Here is a 12,288-nt window from a genome sequence, read left to right as displayed (position 1 = left end):
AAGGATACAGCTGTGGCTACTAGGCGTATTTACCTCTTTTCCAAGCCAACAACATAATGTGAAACTAAAGATGGTTTTAAAAAGTACATGGTGCAATAGTTCCATCCCTTTAGAGAGTTATAATTTCTATTTAATGTATTTTTACGTACTGGCAGCACTATTGCCTGTAAGTTACTGTAACTGCTCCTCTATTGTAGTTTACCTGTAAATGTGTTTTAGTATGATACCCTTACTGCAACTTAGTTTTACCATATTAACACTAAAGTAGTTTTGCTTTATTTTATACTTTATTAAATCTTATATATTTTCATCATTCTGTCTATATATATATATATATATATATATATATATATATATATATATATATATATATATGTGGAAAACTATAAAATATTATCATATGACATTTTAATAGGCCTAAATCATCAGTACAATAAGGCTATGTGCATATTGTATGATGTTTTAAGCTTATTAAAATGTCTGCAGCACATTTAAGAAATATAGCTTCTTCATTTACAGTAGCATTACTGATTTTGTGTAAACAGTAAAGTACTGCAAATTCAAACATACAGTATATTATATTACTGTAAAATGAATCAGAATGACTTAGAATGCAGTGCATATTACAGTACTTAACCATCATTTATATATATGGTATTTTACTGGGCTTTTTTACAGTAAGTAACTGAAATTACAGTGTACACCGGTTTACCATTACTGTGTCTGCTATTGTTATTTATTTTCAGACCCAACATTACAAATCAAAATCTTAATAATCTTCATACCTTTTATCATGAAGTGGTGATCCACAGATACTGCAAGCCAAGTCTGTCACTTTGCTAAAGGGTCTGTGCTGAGCATCTGGAGCATAATGGTCAACTCCGTTTTTAATACATGGAAAACAGTAAATCAGATTAACATCGACATATTCTCCATAGTTTATTTTAAGACAATTATTCTGTATCATTATTCTCCAACAAATCATGCGCTGCATTTCTGTGTTAAAACTATATTGAGTCTTATTTGTTAAATAACTGTGAGGCAGTGTGTTACCTTTTAACATTCAATTTATTAGATGATGGTGAAATGTCCGTCGTCAACTTTTCTTTTTAATTGTATATTTGAATCCATGTTGGTTACGTATTATATGGTTGTTCTGGCCAGTGGACTTAAACTTATACTGACACTTAGTGGTGTGGAGGTAGCAAATGTTTTTAGTATTCAACTGATTGTGTTAAACTAGTAATGATTAACTTTAATGGTGGTATTAATATTTTCATAGACAGGTGATGCATATTAGAGCTGCTTAAGAAAAGAGAGCCGTCTTTTAATATAATCATCCAAGTCCAAAAATACATTACTAACATGTAAATCATTCTAAGAGGCTTAGATTAGTTTAAGGGTTTTGCTTCAAGTACCTTTATAAAATCTACAGTCACATTTAAGAACATTCAACATTAACTAAGATGCCTACTTAAGACCATCAGGGTATTTCACGAAGAAAGGCTACAGGGCTCTAATGATGAATAATTCCATGAATAATGAATAATTCTTCATTAAATTAAATTATAAATAATTTGTAGACCTTTTTATTTAGTTTGAACATGAACTGAAGGGAACATTTAGTCTAATCCACATAGAATTCATTGAGGTGACCTTATTAAAAGAGAGAAATAGGAGGTCGCAGGGAGTTTATGATGATGTGAAGCTGCAGTAATATAAAAATACCCTGCTCATTGTAAAGAGAAACAAGAGAACAAGAGTGTCTGCCAAATGTTGTGTGCCAGACAGCGAAAAGTTTTGTCAGTGTCAATGCAAATAGCACCTGCATATTAAACCTGTCTCTCTTGGGAAATAAAGGACGGGCTACATCACAACCACAGAGTCCTAATGTTTCCCAGATCATTTATTAGACCAAAATTAGAGTTCACATTGACTCGGACTGTTGCAAAATGGTAATTGTGGTGGTGTTGTTTTTTTTTTCAGGACTGGGCAAAAGAGGAGTGGAGCGGAGGCTGTCCTGTGAATGTAATGACCCCTGGGATGCTAACGTATTACCACCCGAGTCTTCGAAAGCCTTTCGGCAGGTAAGCCCATCCACTGCGCTGACCAAATCCCTTCATGTTCAACAAAGCCGCTTTCAATGCTCCAGTGCCTCATTTCCTTCACATCCTCTGTCCTTCAAGGAATAGTTCACACAAAAATAAAAAAATTCTGTCATTATGTACTTACCATCATGTCATTCCAATCCCAGTGGTATTTTTCTATAGAACACAAAAGGATGTTTGCTCTTTCCTATACAATGGCACTTCATAGAGTGGCTATAGCTGGCAAGCTCCAAAAAAGCCCTATAAAAGAATTCCACTCGACTCCAAGCCTACATTAAAGCTATTGAACACCTTTTGAAGACTTCGGATACAGAGCATGAGTCTTATAGATTACCTTTATGGTCTTGGAGTGAAAAAAAACTACAATGGAAAGAAAACTCCAATAAAAGCTATAAAAGTGGCTCAGATCACATTTTGGTTGCAATCAGGTCTTAGTCCACTTTTCTTTGTTGTGGCTCCATGACCACTACATAATTCTATTCTATTCTATTCTATTCTATTCTATTCTATTCTATTCTATTCTATTATTCCACTCATGTTCATGTTAATAATAACAGTACTCCAGGGGACTAATATGCCATAACATATTTAATACTACTACTACTAATAATAATAATTATTATTATTAACTACTGTTATTAAAAATTAATAATAATTATAATAATAATAGTACGTAGTAGTAGTAGTAGTTGTTATTGTTGTAGTAAAAATAGTAGTATTTAATAACAAAGGTTATTAATAATGACAGTGGTCAAGACACTGTGATACTATTATATTTTACACTACTACTAATTATTAATAATAATAACACTGATATTAATAATAACAATATTCCAGGCATCAAAACAATTTGTATATAAATTGTGATAATGATGAGGATGATGATGAAAAGATAATAATTATAATTATAATTATTATTATTTTAAAAAGAATAATAATAATAGTGGTTATTATTTTTTGTTACTTTTCGAGCATGACAGACAAATTACCTGACATTGCGTGGGTTTTCAATCAATCTATCAAAACAAATGAATAAAAATACAAAAAATAGTATAAATAATAAATAATAATAATAGGAGCATACATGTTTAGAATGACACAAACAAGTGCAAATGTTGCATTTTGGATAAATTATTGCTTTCATCACAGATCTCCTTGACGTCGTCAGACATTACCTGTAGACAAAGATCAAAATGAGAGTAGTACATAAATGCCCATTTAACCTTGAAGTGCAAATTCTACCCAAATGCATGACTTGATGTCAAAAGGACAGTGCTCTCAGGGGAAAGCGTCTCAAAAGCTATTTGAAATGGCCCGGTTAAGCGATTGACAGGGCTGAACTAATGCTCGCCCAAGGAGAACGTACAGACAGAGCGGGCAAGAGAGGAAGCCAGAGCGTGCGGTGGCTAGAGTCGAAGGAAAATTTCCATAATAGAATTAAATCCATAGGGAGAGGAACGAGTTCATCATATAAAGGTGGCTGAGGCATGTACAGACTTCCCATTTCGTCTGGTACCTGTGCGGGTGATGAGCCGCTTCCTGAAGGAAGGCTGTAATCTGTCCTTGACCCACTTGGAAACCAACGAGATCTTGAAGCTCTTGATCTCTCTGATGCTACAAGACTCTTTCATGCATTAAATCTCCATCCATTCTTCCTCACTGTAGCTTCTGAAAATTTAAATGATTTCTATTAGATGTGAATAATTAAAAGGACTAAAGCATGAAATAATGACAGGTCCACTAGCACAGAGCTCCAAAGCATCCCAGTCAAGACGTCTCGGCAGAGTTCTGTAGTACATTGTAATACATAAAAAGGGTGTTTTTTTTTTTAAATGATCAAATTAGGGCTGTCAATTTAACATGTTCATTTGTGTGTTTAAATGGTTAGTTAAAACTTAACTTAATTGCTCACCCTCATGTCGCTCCAAACTCATAGACCTTTGTTCATCTTTGGAACACAAATTAAGATATTTTGGATGAAATCAGAAACATAGGAAATACACTGGAAAAACAGTCCATGTGACATCAGTGGCTCAACTTCAGTTATGCGATGCTACGAGAAAACAAAAATAACATAATTTACTCAACCATTCTTCTCCCCTGAGTTATGTCTTCCGCCATTTTAGAGAGTACCAACGTTTATTAGGTTTATGTGGGCATTCCCTCAAACGTAAACAATGCTGATTACAGTAATATCGGAAGACGTAACTCAAGAGAGAAGAATGGTCGAGCCACTGATGTCACATGGAATGTTTCACCAAAAATATCGTAATTTCCAATCTATCTTTCTAAAATGGAAATTTTTGTAACAAATGCTTTTTAAGATTTCGGTTTTAGTAAACCGCAATAACTCTGGAGGGAGCAATGTTATAACAAGGTGGTACTCGGATGTTCCGATTTTGTTTTAAGGTGATACTTGGCCTGAAAAGTTTAAAAAATGTAGGACTAGTCTCTAAGATAAGATGCTGGCTTCTTTTGATGCAGTGCTTCCAAAGTTAGAAGAGCACATCTCGCCTGCCATAGATGGTGAAATAGAAAACAAACTGCTTTTATGTCTTAGTGATTCACACTGACAAAGAGCATAGGTGAAAAGCACTGTGGGTAAAGGATATCCCTCAGGGTTTCGTGAACAACTAAGTCCACGCATCCATAATGCATGAAGACTAAATGCGTGGTGGATGAGAAACAGCCTTGCATGGGAAACATGTTGTTGATGCAGCGATAAGCATTTTTGAGAACCCAATTAAAAGTTATTTCTGTTAAATTCACAGCAGACATGAATGTGTGCATTGTCTTCTGGAGGTTTTTCAGATCTGTTTTATATGTGCATAAATTAAGCATGTTACTGAGTCAATAGGAATGTCAAATTAGCTATTTACTTTAGTAAATATCTTTTGCTTTTTTAATGAACCTCATTGGACTAAAGCATCTGCTAAATGCATAAATGTAAATGATTAATCTGCCGTTTTTTCATTCTAATACAGTTTACCAATGCTCATGTTACTAATACATTTTATATTTTATTACTTTGAATATTTTTCATATAATGAATTTTGTATTAATAGAAGAATTCTATATTTATATTTAAAATACATTTATATTATTTATGCATGTAAATACTGTTCTGACGTTTGTGTTTTTTTGTCATTTATGTAATCAAAAATGCAGATTGTTGCGTAATATTTTACAGTTTAAAATTACAGTTTTCAATGTGAATATTTTCGAAAATGTAATTAATTTTTGCGATGCACACCTGAATTTTTTAGCATTATTATTCCAGTTTTCAGTTTCACATCACATCCTTCAGAATTTTTAATGCTGTTTTTTTTTTTAAGACGATCATAATTTATTGAAAATCCTTTGCCTTTTCTTTATTTTGATATGCTTAATGCTTTATCACTGAATAGAAGTATATATAAATTATAGCTCATATTTAATGCTATTTAATATATAACCAACATGTTTTAAAATCAATCAATTAATCAGTCAATCACTTTTATTTATATAGCACTTTTTAACAATACAGATTGTGTCAAAGCACTGAACAGTATCAAATAGGAGAATAGAGCGATAGTATAATGTATCATGACAAGATTAAGCACTTAATTTTCTGTTAAATGCAGAGACGGTCTATGTAATCAAATCGAAGATAATCGCTAGAAATTAAGTGTCTTCAACTAAGCAAGCCTGGGGTGACAGCGGAAATGAAGCAAAACCGTGACAGAATAGAGGGAAAAAAACCTTGGGAGAAGCCAGGCTCAGTTTTGGGGCCAGTTACAGTTACATTTTAGACAGAGCTTTGTCAGATGTATCTCAAATTATTAGAATATTTGCATTTAAGTTTCATTGAATGACCATCCCTACAGCATAAACTCGGGTTTTCTCTTGTTCTTTGATACCACAATAAAGCGTAAGAACGCTGAGACCGCTTAGAATTGGTCCTGGAGACAGTAATTGACCCCCTCCACAAAGAGGGTACGTCACAGAAGGTCTTTACTGAAAGGAATGGCTGTTCAGAGTGCTGTATCGAAGCATATTAGGAAGGAAGAAATTTGCTAGGAAAAGGTGCACAAACAACAGAGATGACCGCCAGCTTGAGAATACTGTCAAGCAAAGCTGATTCAAACACGTTGGTTCGCTTCATGAGGACTGGACTGAAGCTGAAATCAGTGGTTTGCGAGTCCCTCTCAGACGTCTTTAAGAAAAGGGCTGCCAAGACACTTCTGAAACAGAAACATCATCAGAAGCACCTTGCCTGAGCTAAGAAGAAAAAAGAAATGGGACTGTTGCTTAGTGTGCCAAAGAACTCATTTCTGATAAAAGTTAGTTTTGCATTTCATTTGTAAATCAAGGTCTGGAGGAAGACTGGAGAGGCACAGAATTCAAGCTGTTTGATGTTTCTGAAGTCCGAGGTGATTTGGGGTGCCGTGACGTCTGCTGGTGTTGGTCCTTTGTGTTTTATCAAGTCCAAAGTCAATAAGGCCTGCTATCAGGTGTTAGAGCGCTTTATGCTTCCACCTGCTGACAAGCTTTATCGAGATGCTGAGGTCTTTAGCACCTGCCCACAGTGTCAAAATTTTCAAGAAAAAGATGAGAAACAGTAGATCCAACAATCCAGATGAACTGAAGGTCAATAGTGCCTCAGGAGAGCCACAGAATGATTGTTTCCATTCACTCTTCACCGATGCTGGAATTTGTGCTAAAAGAGCCTCGACTAAGTATTAAGTGCATGACTTGAACTGTCATCTGTTTTGCACATCCATTATTTATGTGTTGCTGTTGACTGATCTTAGGAAATATATTAATATTTTGAGATCTTGGATTTTTGACTTTCATGAGCTGTAAGCTCTTATCATCAAAATTAAAACAAAAAATGAAATGTTTAATATGTTATACTTCACATGTAATAAATATACAATATTTAAACGTTTCACATTTTGAAATAAGCAGAGTTGGGCAAGTTACCAAATTGTAATGCATTATATATTACTAATGTCTAAATCGCTATCTAACTAGCTAAAATATTAATTGCAGCTTATTATAATTCTAGTAAAATGTCGGCATGGTATATATAGTACAACCATGTAGGTCTCCAGATCTAGAGCATAATGTCATTGGCACTATACATTAAGTAACAATGACCATCAAAATGACAAAAGTAGGTCAATTGTTGTCAGCGACACCAAATGCAATAAAGCTATATAGCAATAAACCTTTTTTCTTTTGAATTATTTTAATTACTTAAAGTGCAGTTATAAAACTCATCTCAAAATAAGGTTCTTAACATGCCGTTATCATTAAATTGTTAATTAGCTTTAGAAAGAAATATTTTAATTTAACATACAAAAATAGAAATATATTGTGAAATATGAATTCTTCAACCGCTCGGGTGTATTTCTGTGACTTCGTTCAGGGGCTGATAAAATTACATTTCATAAAACCACTTAGATCCAGACATGCATCTTAATAAGAATCAGTTAAAAAAAGTAAATTGTGAAGCATATTATTTCGGGAGAAAATGCGTTGCGCGCGTTACGGAGATTGTAGCGTGTGCAATATTACCAAGATATTAAAAATAACATTGTACTCACCTGTGTAAACACACAACACACAATTCTTGTATACTCATATATATATATACGATTTATACTGTAGTAGATGCTATAGTTATGTTTAAGGCCTTTGAGTGTTCAATGACATACTTACCTAAAGATTCATGAACGCTATTAGCGCAAACTAATATAGCCATTATTCATTTTGATAGGCATCAACCACAAAGTCTTTATATTACCAGTCACCTTGACATTTTCAACATTCCAGGTCTTGATACTCAGTCATAGTGGTTTTAAAGAATATAGGAAGTTGTAATACGTGATTAAACGCTTTAAACGTGATTAATTTTGTAATTGTCTTGTCTCTTAATTGTCTGTCTCTTTTGTCAGGATTCACTGGGCAGGCACTGAGACGGCCACCCAATGGTGTGGATACATTAATGGGGCAATTCAGGCTGGTCAGAGGGCGGCTATGGAGGTCCTGGCTCAGATGTGCCCTTCTTCTCTGTCCAAGGAGGAACTGGAGGCAGTGAAAGCTTCCCTGAAACACAGTGACCAAAGAAAGGGTTCGAAGTGCAAGTCGTCTAAGTGTTACTATCTCTTCGGCATGGCAATGACGGCAGCTGCTCTGGTGACAGCCTACCTGTTAGCCAAACCAGAGTTGGGATTTCATTGGATTTAAAAAGGATTATTGGCTATTGTGTCTTTAAATACACGACCAAAATAACAGTAATTTACAGATTCATGTCAACTTGACCCATTTCACTCGCGCAACATGCATTTACTTACAGCGCATTTTTCAATGAAACGGCAATTTCAAAGTAAAAACGGTGGGAACTGATTGGATAATGGAAAGTTGCTTACCAGAATAGAGCCAGACGGTTGGTGGGAAGGTGTTGAGAAAGAAGAGGGCTTGGAGATGTCAGCCAAAAAGGAAAGAATCATTTCAGATGCACAACAAGTTTGTGCAGAAAGTTAACCCAGACAGTTTATTTTTTTAAATCGTGCATGCCACGAATGTGAATTAATAAAGTAAAATCTGTCAGTCATTGAGTTTAAGTATCAGTATTGTAAAATCAAACATAATTACAGTATAATCGCTTCTTTGTATCTTGTACTTAATAATGACGCTGACTTGGAAGGTTTCCATATTTGATTTTCCAATTCGCTTTTAGTGTCTCATATAATTGTAACTATGAACATCAAAGCACAGAAGTGAAGCAGACACACAGTGAAGTACGTTATTTTTTTTATTTTTGTCAAACACAAGTGCCACTTTTGCTTTCAGCTCCATTGTTTTTAGGACACTCAAGTTTGTCAAGGCCTCTTTGAACACGTCAAATGAGTTTACTGGTTAATAACAATAATTTAGTCAGTGTAAATGTTTTAAACTATAAGCCAAACTGCCAGACAGTTTGTACAAATGTGTAAACATTATTATATGTTAACATATACAATATCCCAGAAACAATATCATTCTACAACAGTAATACTAGTAATAGTGTATACTTGTTTACTATATTACATGTTCACCTGTGTTTCTTTACTCTTATGCAAATTATAAGGTGCAGCTAATATTACATTTATGTTGTCGCATTTTGTGCCAACATGTTTGGAAATGCACTACGTTAGCAGCAAATGAATATGTTTCTAATCCGTTATCAGCGTTGTATCTATTATCATTTTTGTGGTACAATTTTCTGAAATTAATGCTTAATAATAGAGTATTGATTTATATGAAGTTGCACAATTAAGCATTTAATCCATATTGTGATTTTTTATTTGTTTTTCTTAAAAATAAAAATAAGCATCAATAGCTTGCATTGGAACATCAGTGGTATGTTTAAAATAAAATGATGAAATGAAATAAACCTGATGCCTTTTGCCCCAGCTTTTGTTGACTAATTGCACAATAATTAGAGCTATTAACACTTTACTTCGGAGGAAAACAAGATATTTATTTAACAAAGACTTGAAGTACGACGGTTTCATTCTCAGTGCTTCTTGGGATTGTGCGGAGCTTTTACTACGATTCTCTGATTGGTGGAGATTTTTGCAGAACCATGGGTAATGCAGTTTTTCAGCAATAATTCTACTGTTAAAGCTGCTGTATGTAGTGGTTGAACTAGGTATTACTGTCGAAATTCTACATTTTGGAGAGGGTTTTTATACCCGGCCCCCTCTTCCTCAGACTTGATGCGCACGCAGGTTGCCAGATTTCCAACAGAAACAAACGCGCCTTCCTTAGCAGCTTATTAAATTAGCTGTGCTTTTCGCCAACTGGCAACCCCGGGATACAATTGCGTAAACCGGCAGCGAACAGAAACGTTTAAGACCAAAACAGAGCCAGACATCCCAGCACGGAACTCATTTTCTCTCATTTTCAGAGAATAACTGACTGTAGCATTGTTTTTCAGACGAGTATGTTAACTTGGCATGTATCTGCAGACATATGGTATTTTTATGCTTTAGTCGAAAACTTACAGCACTTTTAAAAACAAAAACAAAAAAAAGATTGAGCTTGCTTCATCAAAAACATCAAGAACAACCTTCAGTTGGTCTGTCTTTAAAGATTTAGAAGTTATCTTTAAAAATCAATTCCCCTGTGGGGAAAGTAAACGAATGGGATTTTTACTTCCAGAAGCTGGCTGTTGCGCTCTATAGAGCCAGATGGCTAAAAGAAAAGAAGCGTTCGAGATGCACAGCAAACTTAAATTGTTGACTTGAAGCACGAATCTTTAAAAATCAACTTAAACCGGAACATCAGTCATATTATCTTATTAAATTGTGAAATTTCCATATTTGATCTTCTAAGCTGCTTTCGGTGCCCCGCCATATAATTACGATGTTCTCATGTGAAGGGAATACGAAACATCAAAGCACAGAGCTGAAGCAAACACACCGTGAGCTATAAAAGCCATTGTCATGCACAGTAAGTGCTCTCTCTGTCAACCCCATGGGAATGTCAATTGGTTTCAGTGCTTTAGTAGAATAAAGCACGCTAGACACGCAACAAGTTTGTCAAGGCCTGTTTAAACGTGTGTAATTGCTCTTGTTGCGCGCAGACTGAAAAAGAAAGGAGAGCGAGGGGTTTAAATATAGACAAAGCCAGATCTGGAAGAAACTTCGAGCAAATCCTGCCACTGCGGCTTTGAAATAAACTCATCCGTACAGCTCGGCGGATCAAACACTCACGGACACACGTGTGGCCGCCCACACATGCACGACAGACACGTCTCGAGGAGTGTGAGAGATGGATGAGCCGTTCATACCGCACAAACGTCCCTGTGAAAGTGATTTAATCGCTAGTGCTTGATTACACAGATGATGGAAAAAAAAAAAAGAGCTCAAGCTCAGATGCTCTCCAAGGAGCGATTTAACTCCTCCGGCGGCCCCTAACCGAGCATTATTTGTCTTCGTTATCGCCGCCTCGCGGGGGATCAACTCTTCATTTTCCCTGCTCGCACGCCCACCCCATCAAGATCAATCCCTAGCCTGACCAACGTGTTTTTGTAAGCGTCCAATTTGTGGGCTCCAGTGGTGGCGAGATGACACAGCCGGCACTTCCTCCGCTCGCTCTGGCCAGAAGCCACGGAAAAGATGAGTCTCTTGTGATCGTGAATCTGATTTTCCGTTCCATTTGCTAGATTACCTCCACGTCTGGCCACAAGTCTTCATTTAGAGCCACTTCCGCTGTGTGGATTGGCTATTATTTTGGACGTCCCACAAGCAGCTGCACGCGTCTCAAAGGATCAACCGCCTAAATATTGCATAATGTAACAACTTGTCCCAGGCTTTGGCAGATCGCCTGCAATCGGTTTGCGGTTTGAAGATGTCTGATTCAAAGCAACACACCAACTCCATATTAGGTGCGTCCTTGCCAAGACGGAAGGCGGCCCCTGAGGAGAATCACGGGGTCGTTTGGGCTCTTCTTTTGGGATATGACGCGTTGCAACACACGGCGGTTTGTAATAGTCATAAAGACAGACTTACGAATGACTTGAAGGGGTTAAACTGAAGCATGCACACAAGAGCCATCACAGACTTGCGAAACTGAGTCAATCACCTGCAGTGATGTGTGATGTTTTTATTATACTCCTTGTGTTTTGGATTTCACGCATTGTAATGAAAAATTCATTTAAAGCATTTATATTCAACCCTTAAATTGATGTTCCATGAGAAAGGAATGGTGGTTTAAATGTAAATATTTCAAATGAATATTGCATAAAGGCCTTTTGTAACATGCCTTACCGAGTTCAAAGCGCTCAGGACTCCTCAAATAACTTTTATTGTGATGCAAAAGACCCATAGAAAAGACAGCTCACAAAGCTGGTTTTCAAAAGAGAGTCTATATGCGCATTTCTTTCTTGACTAGCCTCGCAAACCCTCTTCCACTGACAAGGAGCCGATGGCCGATCTGGACACGCTCCATGCATTTTCTCTGCAGAAAAAAAAAAAAAAAAAAAAAAGCAGCAGAGCCTAAAACCTGCTGCTCTTGCAGCAGGAATCCATAAAGTGGGGACACAAAGTTGTCAAAGAACCCAACTTAGCAAGACGGATCCAGAAGAACAGTAGGCCGGGCGAAACTAAATAGACTGTGTATATACAGTACAAACGGCTGATGCAGC

The 12,288-nt window shown here is 36.1% G+C and overlaps 1 protein-coding gene across 1 annotated transcript in view; it reads left to right on the top strand.

Annotated features, from left to right (window-relative positions):
* Positions 1–9,550, top strand: part of si:ch211-127i16.2 (amine oxidase [flavin-containing]) — a 34,926-nt gene extending 25,376 nt beyond the window's left edge. The window contains exons 11-12 of the mRNA XM_043250529.1: positions 1,987–2,087; positions 8,051–9,550. Of these exons, the coding sequence (XP_043106464.1) occupies positions 1,987–2,087; positions 8,051–8,342 (393 nt within the window). The 3' untranslated portion in view covers positions 8,343–9,550. The remainder of the gene's footprint in view (positions 1–1,986; positions 2,088–8,050) is intronic.
* The last annotated feature ends 2,738 nt before the right edge of the window (positions 9,551–12,288 follow it).

Source organism: Puntigrus tetrazona, chromosome 10, assembly GCF_018831695.1.
Source record: "Puntigrus tetrazona isolate hp1 chromosome 10, ASM1883169v1, whole genome shotgun sequence".
Classification (NCBI taxonomy): Eukaryota; Metazoa; Chordata; class Actinopteri; order Cypriniformes; family Cyprinidae; genus Puntigrus; species Puntigrus tetrazona.
The sequence above is the reverse complement of the archived record's forward strand: the minus strand, read 5'-3'. Positions and strand labels throughout refer to the sequence as shown.